General features: G+C 42.2%; 2 protein-coding genes across 2 annotated transcripts; both read right to left on the bottom strand.

The window, feature by feature from the left end:
• Positions 1 to 7,022: 7,022 nt before the first annotated feature.
• Positions 7,023 to 14,741, bottom strand: LOC113497451 (SID1 transmembrane family member 2-like). The gene is made up of 18 exons (XM_026877005.1): positions 14,563 to 14,741; positions 14,096 to 14,165; positions 13,776 to 13,872; positions 11,923 to 12,036; positions 11,675 to 11,817; positions 11,484 to 11,594; positions 11,090 to 11,173; positions 10,229 to 10,586; positions 10,060 to 10,146; positions 9,713 to 9,804; positions 9,024 to 9,374; positions 8,739 to 8,921; positions 8,363 to 8,480; positions 8,173 to 8,295; positions 7,980 to 8,096; positions 7,773 to 7,902; positions 7,323 to 7,523; positions 7,023 to 7,236 (listed from the first exon to the last, which is right to left on the bottom strand). The coding sequence occupies exons 1-18, from the start codon at positions 14,700 to 14,702 to the stop codon at positions 7,056 to 7,058; spliced, it is 2,700 nt and encodes an 899-aa protein (XP_026732806.1). The 5' UTR covers positions 14,703 to 14,741; the 3' UTR covers positions 7,023 to 7,055.
• Positions 14,742 to 15,505: 764 nt separating this feature from the next.
• On the bottom strand, positions 15,506 to 25,171 carry LOC113497126 (serine palmitoyltransferase 2). Its single transcript, XM_026876516.1, has 7 exons — positions 24,826 to 25,171; positions 22,705 to 22,899; positions 18,234 to 18,388; positions 17,334 to 17,769; positions 16,851 to 17,257; positions 15,807 to 15,977; positions 15,506 to 15,690 (listed from the first exon to the last, which is right to left on the bottom strand). The coding sequence occupies exons 1-7, from the start codon at positions 24,988 to 24,990 to the stop codon at positions 15,585 to 15,587; spliced, it is 1,635 nt and encodes a 544-aa protein (XP_026732317.1). The 5' UTR covers positions 24,991 to 25,171; the 3' UTR covers positions 15,506 to 15,584.
• Positions 25,172 to 25,802: the final 631 nt, after the last annotated feature.

Genomic DNA, 25,802 nt, shown 5'->3' with positions numbered 1-25,802 from the left:
TGATGTTAATTTATTTTTACATGATATAGCTAAGGTAGGTAATTACCTTCATACTTATCACTTTTTATTGCTTATCCATCATCCGGGATTCAAGCCCCAATTCCGTTATTTACAATGGCCGATGATTGAATTGCAATTGTATTAAATATGTCATTATTCATATTTTCCTAAGCATTTTGACAACACAATAATTGGAAATTAATTATATTGACAGTGAGTGTTTTGCCCCGAATTCCGGGGGTTTTCACCCCTTAGCATGTGATGCTATGCGTGACCACGTGCCGGACATTAACTGTGGCTGTCAACCGGCGGTTAGGTTAGTCTAGTCAGTAAGAGTCTGACACTACCCATTCTCTCCCCCGCGGGAGACACGGGGATTCCCCCGCCTTTTCGCCATTTCAAAAAAGGGGTCTGCCCCCATGCCAAGTTCATTTAAATAGTCAGTGGTTTGAACAAAGACTGAAGAGGTTTCAAACTTGTTGCATGCTTATAAATCTTTTTTAAGCTTCTAGTAGAGTGACTTTGTAGGTAATACCGAAGCCTACGTTAGTAGACTGAAGAACTAAAGTCCCCGATAATAATGCTATAGGTACCTATTATTAACTTCCATAGGTGTCGGCTGCATTTGGTCAAATACATAATTACTTGACTGAACAACTTGTACTATTTCAGTTAAGTACTACCTACACAGACAACAAATAAAGAACCGTACAAACATTATATTATAGGAACCGTGCAAAAATACTGATCATGACTGTAATACCAGCCTCTGACATTCGATACTTGTTGTCCTCGTCTGCCGAACCTCGAATATGCATACATGTTTATAACTACCTACATGTATAATGTAGTTCATGTGGGCGATGTGGGCTCATCTAACGTGAAATAGGAACCATTCTATCATATTATAATATCATTTTAAATTATGTAGGTGTAGATTTGCAAATCAAATAGATGAATAATACTTATACTTAACACTATTTTTCTTATATGTGGGTACTGGAAACTAACCATTCTTCGTCTCATTTGGCCGGTATTTTGTATCACACATAGTGCACAAAAGCAGATGTAATTTTTTCTGATATTAAAATAAGGACCTTCATACTGTGCTATATTATATGTATAAGTATTATGTCGTGCTGTGTATACCCTGTTTACGCTGGCACCACAAAATATTATATTAATACTAGCTGACCCAGCAAACGTTGTTTTGCCGAATATTTTTTTTTCTAGTTGTATATATGTATTTTTAATGCTTCATTATAAAAAAAAGAAAAAACAAAAAAATTCGTCCAAAAAATAAAAAAATAAATTTTAGTGTGGGCAACCCTTGTCACTTATGAAAAATAGATGGTGTTTTATTCTCAGTCCTAACCAATATGTATACAAAATTTCATAAGAATCGGTCGAACCGTTTCGGAGGAGTACGGTAACTAACATCGTGACACGGGAATTTTATATATTAGAAGAGAAGGAAAGATTCACAAACTTTATTTCCTTCTTTTTTAATTAATTATTTAAAATAATAAGTATTAAAATCGTCAAAACAAATACATCGCAAACGAAATATTTAACGAATTTACAAAGAAATAACTTATTCTTATATAATTATTTATTTATTTAATATTTAGGGGGTTTGTGGTGAAGCTTCGGAGGTTTCTGAAAAGGACACCTGATTAGACGACTTTCCCGTATATCGAGAGTTGCAGATGAAAGCTTCGATGTTTTGCTTCTGCGCTGCGGCGGAAGGTGGTTCCATCGAGCGGAATCAAGTTCCAGTTGCACCTTTTCCGTACCTAAAGTGGGAGATTTGACAAGACAACACGCCGAATAATTAATGGAAATTGGCACTATTCGTATAAGCAGTTTTCCAACACAACCATTGCAAATTCAGTACTGGATAGAACACTCACGGTCTATACTATGAATTTCCAATTATTGTGTTGGCAAAAGGCTTAAAAGTATTTAAAGTTTAATGCAATTTCCATTCATTCATTGGCCATTTGTAAATAACATCGGGGCCCAGCATGTAAGTAGGTATAGTTACATTAAATTACTTTAGTTCAACCTCTATTTTTAGAATTTTTTGTTATAGCCGCATCTGTGAAAATCTGTCTACCTATCCTGATTCATAACATACAGCCTGGTGATCAAACAACGGAGCCTCAGGTATACCTACAGCAGCGTCAGCAGCGTTGCCAGACGTCCCGATTTTGGCGGGAAATCCCGATTTTTCAATAAAATTTTAATGTCCCGCGCGGGACAGGCTCGGTCCCGCTTTTCGGAGAGAACTTGACCGTACGCCTTTCGTAGGATTCTCACAGTTTGAAACCAGTGGCATAGCGTGGTTCACTGTCGCCCGGGGCGGATTCACTCCAAATACGAATCTAACAATTTTTCGCGGAGTTAAGTTACACTTGTTTGCGCGCGGAACATCGAACATCAAACATCAATTACTATACTATGTCCCGCTTCTGACGGAAGAATCCCGCAATTTTCACTCAAAAAGTACCAAAGTCCCGACTTGTCAAAAAATATCTGGCAACGCTGACCTACATGTAAAAGTTCGGTTTTAAAAATATCCAAGTTTTAACCATCGAAGAGTGATGACGTATCATCAGTTTTTTTGGTTAATTGGTCTCGTCGGGAGTCCTCGACTCGAACATGTCATTTTTTTATATATAGCTTTTCGCCCGCGTCGAGGTCGGTTATATCGCGTTTCCAAGAGAACTCTTCAAAAGTCCGGGTTAAAATATATCCTGCTTTTTCTCAAGGTCAACTCTATCTGTACCAAATTTCATTAAAATCAGTTCAGTGGTTAAGACGTGAAAGCGTAACAGACATACAGAGTATGTTGCCAAGTAATGGTACATAAGATACATTCCTTGTCAACTTGGATATGATGATTCAATAAATAGAGTTTGATTAACCTAGGTACAGCTTTACAATACGTAGGTACCAATATTTTTGGAGTCTTAGTAATATTTCTATCAAATAGCTTTATTGCATACTCTAATGTATTACTACTAAATTATCAATAATGCAATCCCCTGGTGAGAGCGTAGATAAATATACATTCCTGATGACAATAAAAAAATTGACCCAAACTAAGAGATTCACTCACGATCCCGAATAATGCCGATAAAGATAACTAAAATTATTATAATTAATATGGGTACAAGTTCAATAAAATACAGTTTAAAAATAGACAGGAAGCTCTTTTAATATGGCACTACCTTAAAGTACCTACGCAGTTTCACAAAACATTGTTTCGTTGAAGGCATCGCGGGCGCAGACCCAGGAAGTGTGCAAACCCGCGAGTCTAATGGCACTAAATTTATAGCACATTTCAATTAAGCAATAATATCAAAAACGAAAACTAATAAATTGTAGATTTGTTCAGAATATGTCAAACAAATGTAAAATTTAGTCAGGCCAACCCTACTTGGAGCGTGAGCGTGCGCGCGTCACGACTCGCGCCCGCGTGTGTGCCAATGCGGCGCCAACAGGGAACTCGTCACAACCGTCACACCAGACACTCAACGTAGTGGTGGGCGTGGCCTAGCCTAGGCATACTTTTTGAAAAGTCGTTTAGTAGTTTTGTAACACCACAAATAACTGGACCAGTTAATGGCTGGCATGTAACAAATTTCCCAGAATGGTAAACTAATGCTTGTGTTTAAAAATTAGTGCCGTCTACAATTTAACTTACAGCTAAACTCTAAACTAATCTTATGGCTGAATGTGTTGCTATAACATAATAGCTTGAGACTGGTTTGTCTTCATGGAGGCACTGTTTACGTATGTATCATACTACGCGCCACAATCACTCGCCATCGAAATGAATCTATCCAAAGGTATAAAATTAATATTAAGCTTGCACCATTCGTCAATATGTCAAAGGATATTATTCTCCTTTCGATACTCACATTAAACTGGCAAACTCAATATAATAACACTATCCTATAATATTTTAGACTTGATAAATCAATACCTAGGTTCATTACAAAAGCAATTATATAACTAAGCTATTGCAGAAATTACATTTCCAACATTAATGATAATTTAAATCCATGGCTGGCATATTATATAAGAAAAAAACGACTGCAAAAGCAAGGCAGTAAAAAGTCAACAATTGCAAATGCCCTTGTTGGGTAAAGTTGTAACCAGACAAATAGTAAGCTACTTGTTCATATAAAATAATGCACCACTAACACTAAAAATAAGAGAGAGCAAAAACCCAGAGTATTTTTATAAATGCAAGTATGTGATTTTGAAACAATCTTTCTTTTTTACATGAAATGCTTTAGGTAGATTTCTTATAGGAATGTAATGTGCCACAATAAAGGGAATAAAGCACATAATGAGGCACGCCTGCTTATAACTTACACTATGAACCTGTTATACTTAACATTGTAGAGTTCACACAAAATGTAAATTCATTTGTATCACAAACTATAGGTATATAATACTCTATACATTTCTATGCATTTATGATAAAATTATGTATAATTGTTGAGTATCTAAATATTAGGATATGGCAACTTAACAACAACTTATTGTCTAGTGGAATACTCTATGTTTCTATGAGCTGCTCGGTATGATGCCAATCTGCCCAACATCTGCACAGCTCAATCTGAACTCTATCATTCACATTGGTAGCCACTTTTGTTGGCATGTTCTAGTTTAATTATATGTGCTAATGATAGAATGACCACTAACTTTCTTTAACTCATATCTTATTGGCAAAATGTTAAACCAAAATATAACTGTGGCTTATCATGGTAAAATGATATGATGATTCCATAACACACTAATCAAAATCGATTACCCCTTGTTGACTAAATACCACAGGCATGTTACTTTATTCAATGGGACGTAATGAAAGTTAGTGTCTCAGCATAATTTGATGATATAACTTTGCATTTAATACAATGCTAACAGTTAAGATACATCAGCCACTAAATATGGGATTTAATTGAATTTTAAACCATCAAATTAAATTTGCTTGAGTAAAATATTATGATGTAAATAATAACCACAGGTGTTGTGTGTAGCCAAGTGAAGCAGCCCCTCATAGAAAACCAACACACTTATAAAATCAATCTTACATCTTTACTTTTTAGCATTTATGTCCACCCTGACCCATTACTTATTATCTTTCTACAGTCAAAAGTACACATTATACTACTAACTAAGCTACTTAGTCAATAACTCATAGCAGGACGGTTTTCTCAACACATTTCAACAATAATTCTAACCATAAAGCAGCAGCATTCTGATATGTATAACTGTGTAAAACTACCACACTCACAGTTGTACCAAAAAATAACTTAGAATTTCATATCAATACATTGTGGCCTGCTTGCATACCCAGAATTATGGGACCACTCACTGAAATATAGTGTACAGAGCTGGATTCCGATAACCTTTTCAAAATCATACAGTTTAGCCAATCGTGATGAAATGATAATTGCAGCTTAGTGTGGAGTGGGAATGGTAGTGTTACGTCTGCAGCCAGTGGAACATGAGGCTGTGCACCGTAGGATAGTCCAGCTCGGCGTTGGGCGAGCTGAGGAACTCCCGTAGGCTGAGCGCTGCATCGCCTGCGAGTGCCGCCTCCTTCAGCTCAGCGGCCGACTGCGCAGAGTTTTCGTCGGAGGCGCAGTCCGAGCCGACGGCGCGTTCTCGCCACTTGTCGTCGTAGCTGAGGTCGCACAGCGTTGGCGGCTCGTCCCCGTCACTAAACTCTTCCTCGAGGATGAGCGAGCGAGACTTAGAGCGCGACGCGTCACCGTCGGTGCTGTCCCTGCCACCACCGCTCCCGCCGCCCTCGTGTTGCCGTCGTGCGTTTTTTAAAGCACGATAACGACGTGATCTTTCTCGTTGTAGTCTGCGTTTTCTCTCATCGGCGCGTTCTAATTCTTCAGGTGTCTTTTTAAGCGAATTCTTTCCGAAAAAATATCTCATGAATGACTCGTCACAGTTCCGCTTAGATAAATAACTTGCCATAAGCTTGTAATAGTATTGATTATCCATATCTGAGATTTCTATTACAACATAAAATATATCTTATTGACACAAAACAAAAATGTATGCTGATATTCACAAGATTGCGAAATAAAAATAATGAGAACGCGACATTCGCTGACGTGACGTCACTGTGTCACTGACATTTAACGTTTCGTTTCGTTCAATCTTGCAGCTTCTTTTACAGAAGTTATAATTAAAATTTTATGAATATATTTTTTTTATTCTTGTTCAGTTCTAGTTGTAATATTATTCAGAAGTATTAAAGATTTCCATTTAGAACTTCCTATTGATTGTACCAATGGCAATCAATGTGTCCTGATAGTTTATTTGTGGCGTTATTAAAGAAATAAGCATTTCAAAATGAACGTACTGAAATGAAATATGGGTGTAAATAAGAAGCCTTGTTTGAGAAGAAAAATATTTAACAAAACTCAAACCACATGGAATATAATAAGTTCCACTCATGAATGCTGCGGATATGGAGGTAGCAACTGAGTTTGAAGTTTTTCTCAAATATCACTCTATTAACAACTAGAACTCTGTTGCCATCTTTCAGCTCCGCAATCTCGAGTCGCACTTCAGGAAAGTGTTGAGGAATGTGACTCAAATTAGCGCCAAGCGCCAAGGAAACTTTCAAAGAGTAGAGTAATATATGTATTGGACGACGTATAAAAATTAAAAATCATTCAATTTTCTGACTGGATGAAGTTTAATGAATTGATTCCATATTAACATTGACTCCGAATACAGGGATTGATTAAGGTCCCCGGCAGTTTTACGTGGTAGAATACTGGCTTACAACAGGGCAAATATTGTCTCAGGGAAAAAATCCACGAGGATTGCCACCGGGTCTGAAAAAGTACCAGTGTGCATGTGTGTGTGTGTCTGTGATAAGGGAGCGGCAGCAGGTATTAAAATATTAGAACAGCAGAAGTAACATAGAAAATAAACTGTGCATCGAAAATATACTTAATAATAAAAAGAACAGGTGTTTTCAACATTAAAGCTTTTATTGATAAAAATTAAAATACTGCGATGTCTGTTCGTTTGACGGCGGAAAGGCCATCGTCCCATGTGAGCAAAACGTTGAACGAGAAATAGAGAGCGACGGCGGACAGGATGTGCCACAAGTCGTGCGAGTCGTAGAATTGCAGCAGGAGGCACTCGTGGTTGCGCTGCCGAGAGAGCGCCGGCGTCGTGGACCTGCGACGGGAACAGAGAGGTTAGGAGCGGCGCGAGTAGACGTGGGCGCGGGGGCGCGGGGCGCGGGTGCGCGGGACCACACCTACCAGCTGGTGCTGCCCGACACGAAGAAGTAGAGCGCCGGCAGCCACGCCGCCGCCGCCAGCGCCAAGAACGTCCACGAGTACCAGCGCGGCCGCTCGCCGTGCAGCAGCTTCATGGTGATGTAGAAGGTCATGTGCATCAGCGTGTTGCTCAGCAGCACGTTCAGCAGGTGCCCCGCGAAGTCCACGCTCTGAGTGAACAGCCTGAGCGAACCGACACACTATTACCGCATTGCTACTATAACTTATTTCAGTAAATTACAACAAAGAGTATTGACTTTTTGTTTTATGTCACTAATTAATAATCATTTTATTATTGCAATTATCAGTATCGTGGGGGAGATTCATAATTGTTTACTCACGCGTATTGTTAGGGATAGCCCGAAAACTTTCTGAGAATACTGAAGTCCTAGGCAGACTACGGAAGTGCGAAGCACCAAGAGAGGTACGTACCCGTATAGGGCGAAGCCCCAGTTGACGGCATTGGCGATGAGCAGCATGATGAGCCGCGGCGTGTAGAGCGGGCTGCGGCCCCTCGCCGGCGCCGCCAGGTCGCGCGCCGCCTCGGCCAGCGCCGCCGCCTCTGCAAAGCACACCGTAAGCCAGCCGCGTCCGGGGCCTCGCGGGGCGGCGTCGGGGCCGTGCGCAGGCGATACTCACCCAGCCTGAACTGTCCCACGTAGTAGATGCGCAGCGACAGCAGCAGGAACGTGAACACGTGCAGCACCGTGAACACGCTCCAGAACAGCGGCCCGCCGCCCAGCACGCCCCACACCACTGCCGAGGAACACACATCGACGCGTCAATATTCAAGTACTCACTTTGCACGGAATATACAAATACTATTACTTACCGAGCGCTATGAGCACAGCGAGCACGCCGAAAGTAGCGTGAGCGCGGGCGTTGATGTCGGGATGCCGCGACTGGTAGATCTTCACCATACTGAGCACCGACAGCACGTACATGAAGGCCGTGTCTGCAGACAAGCACGCGTCAGTAGGGCAGCGGGGAGCGGGGAGAGGGGAGCGGGTCGGGACTCTTACCGAACTGGAAATTAAGCTGATTGGGGCAGATGTGGTAGGTGGCGGACAGCAGCGCCACCATCATCATGGCGGCGCCCAGCGAAGACAGCAGCCCGTAGTGCGCCGGGATGCCGTACTCCTACACAATCAATCAGATTATTACAGTTGCTTGAGGTTATTTATTTTTCTTTTACCGAAACTCAACTCACCCTGCTGTAAGAACTACAATTTTAGCTTTTAATAAACTATGTTCATTACAAAATATTATATCAGTTAGTATTTTATAACAATGTTCAAATTTGAATAAATATGGGTATGTGTTATAATAATGACACAACCCTAAACAAAAAATTTGAATTGGTCATGTGAGATGAGCGAACAGACAGCGGAAGTTGACCTCGTCCCTCGGCTTCCTCTTGCGGCGCATCTTGCGGCGCTTGACCTGCAGCATGAAGAGCGCGCCCAGCAGCAAGTAGCCGGCGTTGGAGAACACGTGGTTGAAGTCGGACAGCCGGCCCGCCGGGTGCGCGCACAGGAAGTTGTAGTAGCAGAGGTCCAGCGAGCCCGACACGTTCAGGATCTGCGACACCCGAGCGCGTCAGCCAGGCCAGTGGTGCCGGCGGCAGCCAGCTGGCCGCTTTAACAAATATGGGAGGGCTTATGGTGTATATTAGGTACTGACAACTTGGAAGGCGACCACGAACTGCACGACGGGCAGCAGGTAGAATAGCCCCACGGTGTAGAGTGTGTACAGGTAGCGGTCGGAGCGCGCCTTAAGCGTGCGCTCGCGCCGCCGCGCCAGCGCCGCCACGCGCAGCCGCGCCGGCAGCCCGAAGGGCCGCGCCGGGGCCTCGCCCCCCGCCCCCGCCTCGCCCCCCGCCTCGCCCCCCGCCTCGCCCCCCGCCCCCGCCGCGACCCCCGCCGCGCCCCGGCCCGGAGCCTCAGCCGGGCCCTCGCCAGCAGCAACTCTCTCGCTATCTACACTATCCACGTGTATCTCGTCTTCCACCGACCTAAACACTCCTCCGTTTTGCTGCAATTAAAAGAAAATAGACTTTCATTAGTTTGGTGATGTTTTGGATGTTAAGTTATTCAAGCTAGCGGATGAAATGGTTTATTCTACAAAAAGGATTAAGGTTAACACTTTTTTTACACGTCTAGGTAATTATTTTTAAGCTTGCTCTCAAATTTTTGAAGAAGCAGCACAACCCGACACCGCCAGTAGCACGACAAAATATGTCAGGTAAAAACATAGTCTAAAGTTCTAAACCTAGTCAAATCGCAGGATTGTGTTATTTATAACTAAGAATGTAGTAAATAGTAAAATTGATAATACAGAACAATAATGAAATATTAGTCACGTGACCGTACCGGCGGCGGCGGCGGCGCCAGCGTCTCGCAGGTGGTGCGCCCGTCGCTCTCCGACTCCGAGTCGCTGTTGTCGCTGCTGTCGAACGTGGCCGCTGTGCAACACATGCTTCACTCAGTTACATTTTATCATTTATTCACCATTTAAGCGGTGTCTCTGTGGGCCTACGAAAATATTAAGACACAGCTAAAACTTTTCAGTTAGAAATGTTCAATGCTTTGCGATTTTCAATTAAGGATTCAAACTAAAGATTTTTTGTATTAGGTATTTGTACGTAGGTACATTGGTCACACTGATTATAAAGCGATTAAGATAGAGAGTGAGAGTATATTAAACGATGAAAACCAACTGGAATCCCTGCGACGGCGCGGCGGAGACAGCGACATGGCGTCGTGCAGGTCGCCGCGCCCGGCCCCGCTGGAAGCGTCCTCCGGCCCTGGGAACAGCGCGAGGTGCACTTGTTAAGCTCTAGAAGACGACACGCGACCAAGAGAAGGGTGAACTGTGAGCGCACTGACTGGTGTCGGCGGCCAGCACGGCGCGCGGCGCCACGAGCCGCTTCCAGCGCGGCAGGCGCTGCGCCAGCACCAGCGCGCCGAAGCCCGCGTAGAACAGCGCGAACACGGCCAGCGTGACGCCCGCGCCCACGTAGTACTGCGCCAGCGACAGCGCGGGCCGCAGGCGCAGCGTCAGCGTCTTGGCGCGCGGCGGGCGGCGCGCGGGCGGCGGCGGGCCCGCGCCCAGCAGCGCGCGCGCCCACAGCCCGCCCGCGCCCGCGCCCCCGCCCCCGCCCGCCGCCGCCTCCGCGCCCCTGCACGCCACCTCCGAGTCGCGCACCACCGACACCACGTAGAACCCCAGCGGGTACAAGCTCCGCTGCCGGACGACCACCACACTTTAATCTCACTGCTCAAATATCCAACGTCAACCACTAATGACCACCTTTTCGAATCGGTCGACAGAAGACTCACTTATGACGCTAGTCATCCACAAATGATAAGGAATAACAGAAGTAACAAACGTTTCGGAAATAAATGTCTCGAATATTAAGCTGCTGTTCACGGTCTAGTGACAATCTATAAGATAAACAGTATTTTTGGGATATTTCTTTACATAACGCGTTTCAGCACATGTAGTACTTCAAAAAGCATGTCGACGAGATCTTTGGCGCGATGTCATACGTATTACCTTCTTACAAATACCTCATCTACATTACAACATGTTGACTGCTGAGCTCTTAAGTTATTGGTGCACAAATTATCTTCTAGACTCTAGAGTAAAATAAACAATTATACGCATACAGAAACCTAGCATGTTAGGTAAGAGCAAGTTCTGTGATTATAAAAAAAAATTAGTTTCTACATTGGTCAGCATATTACCGAGAGCTGCATGCCGCCTGACCGCAGCACCGTCATCCGCAGCGTGGAGGTTTCTATTTCCTCCAAAGTCTCACTAATTGGACACTGAAACATTCAAGCTTTTTCAAATGGCAAGCATCGAGTTAAAGGTTGGCATTGAATTCAAGATACAATTTGAATATAGATTATAGATATTAGTATGGTTGAGGCAGAATTGAAGCTAAATCAATACAAGATACGTCGTATGCGAAACATATCTAGAGGCAAGGTTCTTTGACCTCAGAATTCAACACCTCTGAAGACATTAGTTCGTACCGGGATTCGAACCTACGGCCTTCGACTTGGTAGTCCAACGGTCATACCACTAGGCTATCACTGATTATTAGAATTCCTGTATCAGGTATCAGGGAGTGACCGTGTAGTTCTGCACGGCGACGGTGGCGCACACGTCGTCGTCCGCGCTGGCCACGAGCCGCACGCTGCGCTGTCCCGGCAGCCACGAGAACTGGCTCACCTGCGGCGCGCCCTGCACACACACCAATACTGCCCAATGATATACACGCGAACTATATATCTGATATTACAATAACGATTAATGTCATGTACCTGAACAATATTCACAACTGTAGGAGAATCTAGAGACATATGAAAGTCGCGAGCAAAGCTAGCGAATACGTGAACGGTCGCCGACGACGCACAAGACGATCCGATGTGCAACGAGAACCCTTTTTGGCCATACGATTCATCATCTGTGGAGATAATACGACAATTTAGTTTACAGTGGTTTTTAAGAGCAATCATTAGGCAACATTAAGCCGAGCAGCACGAGCCGCTTCCAGCGCGGCAGGTCGCACCGCAGTCCCCCAGCAGCGCGCCGGGCTGCGCCGCCGCGTCGGGGCACAGCGTGCGCTCCAGCGAGAACAGCTCGGAGTCCTCCGTGCGGTACGGCAGCTGCCATGTCGTCGCTCCTGCGGACAACCACCGCGCCTTTATACCTCACCCGTGGCCGTCCAAACTACTTACGTTATAGCTAGCTAAACAATTTACTTCAATTAAGGTCGACGAAGTCTCAAGTTTTCAGAAAATGACCATGTTTCTTGTTACGCAAATAACATTTCTGTAAAAATAAATGTTAATGGATTACCAGTTTTCATCAGTCTGAGATAACAGTTACCTATGTCCTATAGTAAGTACCATCTAACCAATTTAGACACCGTTTGTTGGGATTTAATAAAAAAAATACTTGACGTTACTAGTTTCTTGACGAAATTGTTTAAGTATACTTACACTGAATATATAAATTAGAGTAATGTTAATTTTGCTTCCCATCAGGAATCACAGCTGGACATGGAAAAGCGTCAGATTGAGATGCTTTATTGGAGCCCATTGTGAAGGAAATGAAGTCATATAATAAGACAACAAAACTTCACAAAATCTTAACTCTTAGAAAATTGAAGCAAGTGGAAATAACTATTGATGGTTAGCTAGATAACAAGCTGTACCCGCGACGTTATTTGCATATAACACTTGCTATCTTTTTAAGCAATCAAGCTCTGCAACTACGATAAATATAGAAACTATAAATTCCATCATTAACTACTTTGGTAGGTAGTTGAGTTTATTCCAGGATGTTTAACGTTTATTAAAATACTATAAACTAACTAAAAGATAATTCTAACTAAAAGTACTTTAAGACTTGGTGGTCGGCCCCTAGCAGCTCCAAAATGCAGAGGTATGAGAACTTTAAGCTAAAATGTGTTGGGCCAGACAATATCCATCCCTGCTCTTACAAGAACAGACACGAGCAATCCAAAGTACATGAAGAAATAATGGATATATGTAAAAGAAATAAACAAAATACATAAATACACAATACAATTTTTTCGTAGCCGAAGTATGCCGAACGTCTGAATCTGAACGTAACATGTGTATTTTCGTTATTGTCTAGTCAGGCCGTACCCAATTTACTTAGATATGATTTCAGATAAGTAACTAAGTAATCTCAGTACATGAGTCACACAACAAAGCCAGATTATTGACTCACATACACGCACATAAAACAACTGGCCAAGTGCGAGTAGTACTCGCGTACGGAAGGTTCCGATCCAGTAGGTACCTGTTCTTAAAATGTCACCATACTCTTTCGAAACGGCTTGACCGATTTTTATGAAATGTTATATGATTTTTTAGTAGGTCTATGAATCGTCTACTTTCTATATTATACCCTAGGTGAAAAGAGTTGTTCATCCTTAACAATTTTTCATGTATGTAGATGTTAGTGTTTTTCCTACAGCATCATGTAATTTTTGAAGGTCAAATTACATTGGACAGCACCCAGTTTCGCAAAATCTTCACCGCTTCCTAAGAAATATTAATAATGCGAAACTATATATATGTGATCAGTCATAGCAAATTTTGACAACAGACAAGAAAGTATTTCACACTTGAAGGTTTTTTTTTGTCAGACAGATACAGACCTAGCGGTTTTACAATAATGTTGTCTAGTCATTTTTTGTCTGTCACTTTTGTCTATTTCGTAGGTATTATAATCATGGTTTTTCGTTATGGGGTTTGTAGACAGATGGCGTGATTGTAACGACGATATGTGCATAATACATATGCATAGAGTAAGGTGCAAACCGTACCTTTATATCCCAGAAAACCTACGCAGATATGGCGTGGAAGTAACCAAAAACGTGTATGTTACCTATTCTCCGCCTGGCAGTAATGAGCAGCGGGCGCGCGACGTCGCCGTCACTCGTGCTCACCTTCACCCGGATGGGCCACAGCGCTTGGTTCGGGCTCTGCGGGCGATAGAACGCAAACGGCATTAGGCCACACAGCAGTATCGTTGACGCGTGATACATGAACGAGAAAAAACTGCATTATAATACTGCCCACTGAATACATGCACAGACTGATTTCGGTACGACAAAAACAACTCGTCAACTTTGGCAATAACACTCTTAGTTTCATTTTTACTCCAGAAGTCCAGAAGCCTGGAAGCATTGTGCGGCGCGCACTCACCGGCACGAATGGCAGGATGTACTCCACGGACGCGTTCACCACCAGCTCGTACGGTTCCTCGAACATCAACCTAAACAAATTTACTTATATTCAGACGGGTGAAAGTGGCTGATTGTCTGACTCTTCAAAAGATATCGTTCTAAAGATAATAGGAAAAAATAAGATAGTAGTTTAGATTTATTTTCATACCCGATGACATTATCATCAAAGTATGAAATTGGAGAATAGCATTGCGTTTGCGCATACATTTAGGAATTCATTAGAATGTCTCCAATAGAGGATTGATACTGTATCTGAACAGGCTAAAGTTTAAAGTGTTTAAGCGTAACTCTCAATTAGTTAATTTTGTTGCAGGAATGTCAAGGAATAACGGCCCTTGGCGTTCACTGAGATATCTCGACGAGGCACGATTACTCATACTTTATAACTTCTAGCTGTTCGATCACGGTGATAAGTAAAGTTCTTACTGCTTGTATACAACGGAGATGCTTTGGTTTTGTCCGGCCGCGGCCCCGGCCAGCAGCAGCAGCAGCAGCGGCGGCAGCGCACGCGGCATGGCTGGGCACGACACTAGCGCGCCCGCCGCCACACGGCCCTTATCAGCCATATCTCCACGTTACAGTGTATAGATACGGATATGTGAATCACTCACCCATATACGCTACATACTGCTGAATGCGACCCCAACAAGCCTTCTGTGAGCTCTAAGTGCCTACTTGTGTTTATTATGTTAAAGACGCGCAGTTCCTAGCTTCCCAACAATCCATGTCTAAATAGTTTTTTAGACTGGGAAACAATACTCAAACAAACACAAAGTTTGTTATTTAGACTAAAATTGTTGTTCATATATCATAATATAAGTCTACATTAGCGTAACAAGCTGAAATTAATAATACTCGAACATTATCATTTTTATCAGCTATCATTTACATCAAACTTACTGATAGCAACCTGCCGAATGACAAAAAACTAGGACAGTATCACTGGGTCCGTTGTGTGTGTGAGCGTATGTTGAAACCGTCACAAATGAAAAAAAAATAAAGTATGTTGCATGAATAACTGTCTGTACTGGTATATTCGCTAATACACTGTATATTTTCAGTGTATTAGCGAACTGCATATCAGTATTTGATGAATAGGTGTGATGCGTAGGTAGGCAATGATAAAAGAACATACCAGATTAGTGTGTAAACAAATAAATCAAATGGATGTAATGTCGAAATGTCACGTTCATATAAGTGGACTACATTATGATTTAAAGGTTAGGTTACCGATAAATTATTAATTATACTGGCTTACTTAATCGAGAATAGCCGTTATAAGTCGAGTTATCGGAGCGGTCAGCATATGGGATTCAATAAAACAATATCACTGTTTATTAAATATGTTACGCAAAGTAGAAAAAAAGAATTATTGTGAGAAAATAATTTATTGCGTATAAGTGATATACAATAAATAACAAGTAGGAGGTGTGGAGAGCGCGCGGGCGCTAGCGGCGGCGCGAGTAGCGCAGGCCCAGCTCGTCCGCCACCACGCGCACTGCCGCCACGCACGCCGCCAGCTGCTCGCGCGAGTGCGACGCCGACAGGCAGAACCTGCCACAACACCTTAGCGCTATAGTCACGGCCTACATCTACTACGGAAGCAAGTATAGGAAATAAGGCATATTCAAATAAAACTGCGCTAGTGCAGCCATCGGTCAGACAGGTACCGTATGCGCGCCTTGTTGAGCGGCGTGGCGGGGAAGCCGACGCCGACGGTGGCCACGCCCTGCGCCGTGAGCCGCTCCACGGTGGCCGCCATCTTGCTGAACGTGTACACCAGCATGGGCACGACGGGCGAGTCCTCGTGCCCGAACGTCACCACGCCCATCTCGCGCAACCTGCACACGGGCGCGCCTTCTGTATATCCTCATAATAATAATACATGTAAACACATTTCTTTTCAATTTAGATCAAAATTAGCCTTATGTTTATTTCAGCACATGGTTACTTTACAAATATTTTCAGCCAGTTTATGTCAAATATTTTTGAATCAATAGTAGGGTAAGGCTTGTTTACCTCTGTTCCCCGAGTTAAAATATCGAAAGTATGGATACTTTATTAAAATAAAAACATATTTTTTAATTAATTAATACTGATAGTAAAATCGGCCCGGTACAAAGGCTAAAGTAAATACGGAACTAGGTAGGCAATTTATTATAAGCTGCTTAGGAAGTGTGCCTATGGCGTCATAACTATTAACGACATTTTAAAAAGTATTTTTTCATCTATACTAATATATAAAGCTGCAGAGTTGGTTTGTTTGTTTGAACGCGCTAATCTCAGGAACTACGGGTCCAAATTGTTTTGTTTTTTGTGTTGAATAGACCATTCATCGACGAAGGTTGTAGGCTATATACCATCACGCTGCGACTAATGGGGGCGAAGATACAATGGAAAATGTGAAAAAATAGGGCAGGTATAAATCATAACTTATATCTTCTAACCACGCGGACGAAGTCGCGGGCAACAGCTAGTCAGTTATAAATTTGTAATATAATATATCCTTTTTATACTTTTCAATCACTCTCTAATTCTTATGGCTGGTCGTTAAAAATAACCCTATACCCAACTTTCACAGATGCCCTAAAAAAATTTACAGAATAATGATTAACATCGTACATCCCACTATAAAAATAGTTGATTCAGAAAATTGCTCCTTCAAGAACGGACAAATTGTTTCAAAACGATGAATAGTGAGAAGGATGACTGACTGTGTCCTGAAGTAGTGTGTGTTCTCGCGCAAGGTCTGCACGCGCTGGCGGCCGGCGGGCGTGTCGAGCAGGCGCATGGCGGACAGGATCTGCATGGCCACGGGCGGCGCCATAGCGTGCGCGTAGCTGTGCGCGTGGCCGTGCGCGCGCAGCCAGCGCACCAGGCGCGCGCTGCCCGCGATGTAGCCGCCCGCCCCGCCGAAGCTCTTCGTGAAGGTGCCCATGAGCACGTCCACGTCGCGCGGGCTCACGCCGGCCAGCTCCGTCACGCCGCGCCCGTTGGGGCCCAGCGCGCCCACCGAGTGCGCCTCGTCCAGGTACAGCTGCAGGCCCAGCCGCTTCTTCAGCGCCACGATGGCGGCCAGCGGCACGATGGAGCCCTCCATGCTGTAAACGCCCTCCACCACCTGCGGGGGGCGTGCTGCGGTCAGTGGGGCGGGGGTGGGGACCCTCGAGGGCGGGCGGGGGAGGAGGGACACTCACGATGACGATGTTGCGCCAGCGGCCCTCGGCGATGGCGGCGCGCGCGAGCTGCTCGAGGTGGCGCACGTCGTTGTGGCGGAACACGCGCACGGCGGCGCGCGCCAGGCGCAGGCCCAGGATGAGCGAGGCGTGGTTGTTCTGGTCGCTGAGCGCCAGCGTGCCGGGGCCCAGCAGGCCGGGCAGCCCCAGCGTGTTGGTGCCGAAGCCCATGCCCACGACGAGCGCGGCCTCCACGCCCAGGAAGCGCGCCGTGGTCTCCTCCAGCTCCCGGTGCAGCTGGCTGGAGCCCAGCTCCGCGCGCGACGAGCAGGCCGCCAGCCCGTAGCGCCGCACGGCCTCGCGCACGCCGCGCTGCGTGCAGCCGCCCGCGCCCTCCCCGAACCCCAGGTAGTTGTACGAGCCTAGGTTGATGCAGCGCTGCTCCACGCCCGTGAACCTGCATATGTACCAGCTATCAGAGCCCACAACAAACGACAAGACATCGTGTTTCCTTCCAAATGCTATATTTTCTAAGCAGCTGTAACTCGAGTTGGATGCCAAATTATTGAATAAATGATAAATTAATTAATTCGATAACGATACAAACTAAAAAATAACAACGATCAGGGAAATCAGATTGACCAATGCAATCGCTTCGTTTGTAATATTTTACAATGGTGTGATTTTTATTGTTAGATTAGTTTTAGTACTGAAAGAAATGGTAGGTGGGTAGCATTTATTTAAGCCACGATCGACGTTAAAAATGATTTTATATTATAATACAAATGAGTTTAAAAGTAATCCCATCTTTAAGTATTGTTAAAAGCTGTGAGGGCACATTATGTCAGGTTCGTTTCCGAGATTAAATATGTATGTGATGACTATTGTGTATGAGATACGCTTTGCGGTCGGTATGTTTACCGGAAGGTCCAGTTCCGGTCGTCGGTGCAGCGCTCCTTGAGCACGAGCTCGGCGCCGGGCGCGGAGCAAATCGGCCGGTTGAAGCAGTGCCGCACGCGCCGGTACACGTAGCGCGAGAAAAACGTCTCGAACGGGTCGTACAGCGGCGCGTAGCCCTGCAACACAACACACACCATAATCATCATCGCACTCGGTACAATATTACAAGTTACAACGATGACTGGGTATAAAAAGAAAAATCTCATTATTCCCTCAGTTAGATGATTGAAAAGTATGAGACAGGTATTTTTTCCTTTTTCAGAAAAACTAGAATTGACAAAGATTAATAGCTTTAAAGTTTAGGAGAGGGGGCTTGTGACCTATACCTACTAAGAGGTACTAACGCATCTCCAATCTACTCAAAGTTAAAGAAGTTCTCTCGGTTCTCAGTACATAATCAGTTTCTTAAAGTTAAAGGAGCTAGACAGAAAACCATCAAAAACATATTATACATGTAAATAGAGCAAAGTCCTTAAAAGAGATATTAGTGCTCAAAATGACGAATACTTATCGGATCCCACGGAGATTTGTGGCAATATCTTAATGGCTCAGGTAGCGTGTGGTATATCGCTTAATCAACTTACTCGGTCGATTTACTATTAAACGCCTTTACTCAATAATAGCCAAGTGACTCATATAAGATAATTATAATTACGTTGTTATAGATAACATCACAATGGTATAAGGAAAGTGGCAGCCGCCAATTCATACTACGTTGACTTTTAATATAGTAGGAAATTACTGAGCCTCATAAACTATGCGTACATATAAATGATATATAGTTTGAGAAAAGGGATACTTCTACGTCTTGAATAAAAGGTGCTCGAGTCGAAGCTAAAAACCAAGGGACGCATTATAGTGATTGGTACTACGACATACAAGGTAGAACTAATATGGATTATCAGAAACACAGTTTGTTATTTCCTTCCTCGTGCCGTGCAGTTGTAGCAATGACCAGAAGTTCACTTTTACATCATTCTAGTTGTATGTATGGTATCCAATACATTTATGTCCATCGCACATGACAAGACAGGCACTCAGTGCCGTATTATCCATAAGGCACTTTAGGCCAGTGCCTAGAGGCCCACTATGATCAGAGGCCCACCTCTATGACTAGGGGCCCAGTACTCTCCATGAAATAAAAAAATAATATGAAACCACGGTGTCCACGGTAGAAGCCCACATTATTGACACTATGCATCTAAAAAAAGCTCGATAAATTTTTCACTGAATGAAAATAACTTGAACCAAGGGGGCTCCCACTCCTTTGTTGCCTCGGGGCCCCTGGGCTCCTAGATCCGGCCCTGCAGGCACTAAATATAACAGTTTGGATATCTTGTTCTGTGCACTGTGTTAAATATTATTGACATTGTTGTAGTGGAAACTGTCTTAATTTTACGGGCTATTTTTGGAATGAAAATGCTCGTAAAGCGGAGTTCCTGTTGCTATGGGATCAGATCAGCTCAATCGGAATTGCATTGTACGTATTTTTGAATTTTAAATATTGGAAATTGTACGTATTATTCTAAACTCAGTAAAAGCTTGTAAAAACACAGGCCACCAACAAAAATAGTAACTTCAAATAAATTCTGATAAATGATGATTATGTTAATAAATTATGAGGTGATATTAATTCAGCGTGCTTTCAAATAAACATAATATAAACCTATTATTTTTTGTCTATTTTACATAACAACAACCTTTTATAACCATTACTTAACTCACATGACCTGTTTTGACCGAAGTCGTATCTAAACGTTTGTTGAAACGGTGAAGTAAAACCAGATTTCAAATATTGGAATCAGTGATTGCCAAACCATAGTGAGCTAGCGTGGCGCTCCAAACACAAACCTCTGCTTTAAAGGAAGAGGCCTGTCCCAGCAGTGAGACGTATATTATTATTATTTAACTGTCCTATTCAGCTTAGTTAGTACTATTCTATATTCTGTGGCGTAGCTTCTGTACACTGGAGACTCGGCCTCGCTGCGGACTCTACCCACACCACGTGTAATGAACGTGATACTAATATACATGATGTGTATATCGGTAGCTTTAGCGAGTGCCAGCAGTCTCGTAACAATCAACTGCTTCATGGCACTTACCGTCAATCAGCGTCACTATGTTCCAATAAAACAGTAATATTAATCTCCGCGTAGGTTACGCATACAGGCAGAAAACCATTACCGCGCGTCCGATATCCGAGCCTTAGTTCTGCTATAATTTTATTATTCATGAAAATTCACTATTATAATCGCTGGAAGAACTAATATGTATGCTAATAACAATAGTATATTACTGGGTAGTTCATACAAAAACTCATTTTGGTTCGTTTTAAAATTAGAAAGAGCCCATAAAATATAAAAGGGAGTGGTGCTCCTCGCGTAGCACGACCAGCCAAAAGCTACTTACGCAGCCTCATTAAAAAATGTAGGCCAAGACCATATAAAGTTTAGTCCGATGTGTGCCTTATATCGATTCGGGCGCTCGTCCCTCTCCGCCTCCGTCAGCCAAGACCTTTCCTGCGCCAAACGATACGATTTGGACGCTCGCTACCTCACTCCAAGTACTCCTTACGTTATCTCTCACTCCTTACATTAGCATTATCTCTTTGTCTATCAGGCTATACACGGCTCAGTCAAGCAGTTAACCATTCTTTCAACAGTTCGCAGTTGCCATTGTTAATTACTGATGTACCGAGTAATCACTCAATATACTGGCGACTGTGACACCATGCGGTTTTAAGAGTTTGTGTGTAGATGACCATAGTACACTAAGCATTAGCGTAATGGCCCGCTTAACGCTGGGCAAGATAACGTCGATTGCGTCGCGTAGGTGTATTTTCGATACCTGCAATTCCAACTCAACATTTTGTCATAGGAACTACATCATATCATTCGACAAGGAAATGTGGAAGGAATGGGACAACTGCATACCAAAGGGTAAAAACGGAACCCTATTACTAAGACTTGGCTGTCTGTCACCGGATTATTTCTCAAGAACTGTTGCTTTAAAAAAGAAGAAACAACGTTAAGCATTGGTTGACAAGGTCTTTTTTTTAATCTTTTGATAATTTGCACGGAACTATCACTATCGCGAGACTGATTGAAGAGTTTTCATGAAAGGCAACGCGGTGCCAGCGGTTGTCTTTAGATTTAACAATAGGTTGGTATTAGGCATGCAAAGTGTGATATAAACTGGAATGAAATTAAACACTCTTTGCCCATATGGAATGGAATGGAATGTCTCGCTTTCGTGACCTAATTAAACCTTCACAAGGCGACCGCCACGCAACATACTGTGTATTCAAATCTAATATTGTAGAGGATGGCCATCCTCAACAATATAAGCGTGCGCGAGCGCGTCGTAGCGTTAGGCAGAAGGAAAGCCTCGCGTGCGGCGCGCCGGCGCCGTGCTCGTACCGAGTGTACCGAGTGCACCGGCAGTCGGCAGGCCGCGTGCGTGACTCATGCTATATATGGTATACATAACACGAGCCGCGCGCTGCGGGCCCCGACCACTTCTGACCTGATAACACCACGGTTCGATCGGTCATGTTATTAACGCTCCGCATTGTACTGGTTCCGACACATCTTACTGGCTTCCCACAATTTTGGGAAGTTCCCAGAGTGTTAGCTACACGAATACGTTATATTAAATACGTGGAAAAATATTAGTTCTAGGGAAAGATAAAAATCGAAACAACAACAAAACATGTTTAACTGAGTAATTATAAGAAAATGATGAAAGACTTATCAGCATTCATTAAAATGCAAATGAAACCAATTTATAAAGACCATAAATTAGGAGAATTTATAGCTAGCACGATAGAGACTGGATGCAGATAACAGGCGTTGTAACTGGCTGGTTTAATCGCAAGCTTGAGCATGTAGGACCTGCCTCTACACAACAAGACTTTAATCTGTCATATTTTCTGGTGTTTGTTTTTTTTTAACCCAGCAATATGGGTTTATAATGAAAGCCGGTAAACGACCAGCAGTTCATAACAACTTAGTTAATTTTAAATCACGTCAGAAAGTCAAGAGGGAAATTTCATTTTATAAAAACAGTTTATTTGTTATTAGTCAAAAACTATTTTACTCTTTTCTCAACATGGCAATTTTTCCAAAAGAACTGCACTGGGTCATATTCCATCAATACTCCATAAAGAAATGCTGACTGTTATTGCAAGGCCAATGTAACTTTTAATTGTATAGGCAATTTAAGATCTATTAACCATTTTACCACTAAGTACCATCGAGGCTATTACTACGAGATCCAACACGCCGAGGGATGCTGTGGGTGGTAATAGTGGGGTGAGGCCACGCCGTTCTTGCAAAACTAAATAATAATCTTTGACAACGCACGTAAAAAGTAACATCGGTTGTTTATGTGAGACAAAGCTAGTAACGATATTTGTTTCTTTGGCACTCACCTCTCGGTTTTTCTCGGTGGCGACCTTAGGCTTAAACAGCAGCTGGTTGACGAAGCCGAGGAACATGAGGATGTAGAGGCCGAGGTGCGTGAGCGCCGCCGTCAGCAGCGTGCACTTCTCGAACGACCCGATGAATGTGTCGTACTGTGACCAATCCATTAGCGGCAGACCTCCACCCTCCTCGCCACATATTTTCTAACAAAAGAGTAATGCCTTCATTATTTACCTGTCTCGTGATGTAGTATTGCGAAATTTTTACTCTTTCTTTTCCATCTCCGACGCAGAAACGAATGAAGTTTGAATTGTCTGTGTGTCCTACTGCAGTATGCTTGTTCTCTATTCAGATTTTTTTGGATTGAACTCAAATCTACACTGCTAGCCCATGTATTTGTAGGTACTGACTGCTTAGCAGAACCTTAACTATATGTTACATAACTATATATTTATCAATCAATGCATTAGTATTAAAAGTCGGGGAAGGCCCGAGATATATTTTCGCCTATACATAATATGTCCATCATCCACCAATAAACTTTTAGAAATATTTGTAGTTAGCCTCAATCTCCGTGTTTATGTCAAGGCCCCGCACCAATTGGTTCCATCTACAAGCAAGTAAAACGTAGCGCGCTGAGCCAAGCAAGTCGAGGACGCTCGCGTTGCGCTGATAACGAGTGGTGTGATTATGCCCACCAACCACTAAACAATGCGATATGTGTGACGCGTGACGAGATCCCCGCGCAACCAAATAAATCACAAAACTCACAATGCAGATGTAACAAAACTCATTTGCTATGTTAATTGCACTTGTAGCATTCAATTGGTTTATATTATTTATAGCACTGAAAAATGATATCATAGTCATTAAAATTAATAAAGATTACTATAAGTTAAAAGTGATTCACTTGTAGTATTGGAGTGAGTACAAATACAAAGTCTTTATTCATAGAACATAAGTAGTAAATAGGTGTGACATCAATGGAATTGACCACTATGTCTAGCCGGGACAGGCGTACAAATATTTTAGGTTTAACACTGAAAATTGAAAGTGTGCTTATGAAGTAATACTTTTGTATGTGCATTACTGCTTGTAACACTATTACACATTTATTTCAAGAATAATAGTGAGTGCATACTTGCATAGTTAAACATAGTCAACTTCTAAATATTTTTTTTTAATTTATCTTTAAATTAGCGGATGTGGATATAACTTATTGTAACATAATTATTCAGTATCAACTGCATTAGCTAGTCTTACTTGTGTTGTTGAAACTTCTTGTACAAAAATGATAATGAACAAATGCTGATTTATTGTCATAATTCAAAGTTCACACCAAAATGATAAATTTAATAGCTAACAACAAAAGAAAAGCATAGACAAAGAAGATTGTTATTGTGAAGTTAAATAATGATCCAGACAATGTGAAAAACAAGTAAATTATTCATAAACATATAGGAATTTTAATGGAAAAGTAATACCTGCTGCTACTTATGGTCATATTTTTTTTATAATTTATTTATTAAACATTCAGATTAGTAAATAAAATAAAAATACTATTACATATCTTTAGGAAAATATGAACAGTTACATTTATAGAGATTCATCTTTCTGGCAGACCGAGGTCCACCGACACACACCACAGTAGATTCGTAATAAAAATAAAAAAAACTAAACCATATTTTTGGTATTCTCTCTCCTCACTATTCTTGGTAAGCTTCACTACCACCGTCAATACTGAGTTTCATGTTTAAATATATAAATTACCAAAAATCCCTACAGTTTTTAGTGTTCACACAAATGACTGTATTTTCTATGTTGAAGCACTATTTTTATTTGTAAGTTCCAAAAAGTTTCAATACCTAGTTATACATAGCAAGATTGAAATAGAATAGATCCAGATTGATCACAATTATAATTTTCTTGACTTGACTTAGAATAATAGAATTTGTAATGAGAGAGTCCAGGCATTAATAGCATCAAATACACAATATTGCACCAGCTATTCGTCGTCGTTGACGTCCCGTGCCAGTCTATGGGGCGTGTCATATTATGTGCACCGGCAAAAACTCGTGTAATACTTAGGATTTTGGGAAGGTTATGAAAATAATTGAAAATCTACTTACTGTGTCGCTATGACTTAAATGTGTTGACTTCACGTAACCATTTTTGTGATTGGCCGTTTTACCATTTAGCAACTTTTCTCCTGAGCCATTACATTCTTGTTTCATTTTCATGTGTGTGTTGCCTTCACCAGAATTAGCACGTCCATTCGCTACTACTGCCGCCATCCTTATGGTTGTGACGTTTAGCACTACACAATTTTGTGATTAATAAAACAAGAAACAATTGCACAGCGGTGTCTGCGCTTTTATTTCTTCCTCATACATCCTTCGCTTCCACATAAAGATTTCTAATTTTCTACTAAAGAAAGCGCTTTTTTGCTGAAGCTGCGACAAATATTTTCCACTGTTTTACCGACATAAACAATGGACATGACATTCAATAAATGACATTTTTGTTAATTAGACAGAATAATGGTTTTTTAAATTTATTCAAAGTTTTGAGTATAAGGTTTTTAACACCAAGAAGAAGCAGCCATTTTTCAACAAAGATCTCGTAGTAGCCCTTTGAGTAGCCCTGACTAATATACCGGACGTTATGGGTTAGATTCCCACCCATGACAATTGGTTTTGTGATGAGCATCAACATGTTTTTTGTGTATTTATATTTAAGCATATTTATCAGTTACCTACGTAGTAACGTAGTACTCGTAAAACCAGCGCTGCTTAGTTTGAAACTATTTAGTGTTGTGTGAAAGTGCTCGAATATTATATTGATATTATATTTTTATGAATATACTGTAATTATTATGGATTTAATTACCCAAAAATATTACAATAGTGTAATTGTGTTCAATTAAAAAAAAAGAGTTTCACTCAAGGACAACTTAAGTAAATTATGAAAATAAATAAACGAATAAAAGCAGCCGATATGAATGACCAATGTAATAATTCCATCTTGTCCTGATGATCAATTTAATAATTAATTTGAACTACACCTAAATATTTTCTGTTTGTTTATAAAAAATCAGTTTAATACT

The sequence above is a fragment of the Trichoplusia ni genome, chromosome 9, assembly GCF_003590095.1.
Source record: "Trichoplusia ni isolate ovarian cell line Hi5 chromosome 9, tn1, whole genome shotgun sequence".
Lineage (NCBI taxonomy): Eukaryota > Metazoa > Arthropoda > Insecta > Lepidoptera > Noctuidae > Trichoplusia > Trichoplusia ni.
The sequence above is the reverse complement of the archived record's forward strand: the minus strand, read 5'-3'. Positions and strand labels throughout refer to the sequence as shown.

Excerpts from the sequence above, each read along its gene's own strand:
- LOC113497451 (XM_026877005.1), bottom strand. The coding sequence starts at position 14,702 with ATGGCTGATAAGGGCCGTGTGGCGGCGGGCGCGCTAGTGTCGTGCCCA. Across the intron at positions 11,174-11,483 it reads TCGCCGTGCAGAACTACACG|TGTCCAATTAGTGAGACTTT; the intron begins GTCACTCCCTGA and ends TGAATGTTTCAG. Across the intron at positions 10,147-10,228 it reads CGTGCTGGCCGCCGACACCA|GGCCGGAGGACGCTTCCAGC; the intron begins GTCAGTGCGCTC and ends CGCTGTTCCCAG.
- LOC113497126 (XM_026876516.1), bottom strand. The coding sequence starts at position 24,990 with ATGGCGGCAGTAGTAGCGAATGGACGTGCTAATTCTGGTGAAGGCAAC. Across the intron at positions 17,770-18,233 it reads GACCGGAACTGGACCTTCCG|GTTCACGGGCGTGGAGCAGC; the intron begins GTAAACATACCG and ends GTACATATGCAG. Across the intron at positions 15,978-16,850 it reads ACACACTACTTCAGGACACA|GTTGCGCGAGATGGGCGTGG; the intron begins GTCAGTCATCCT and ends GCCCGTGTGCAG.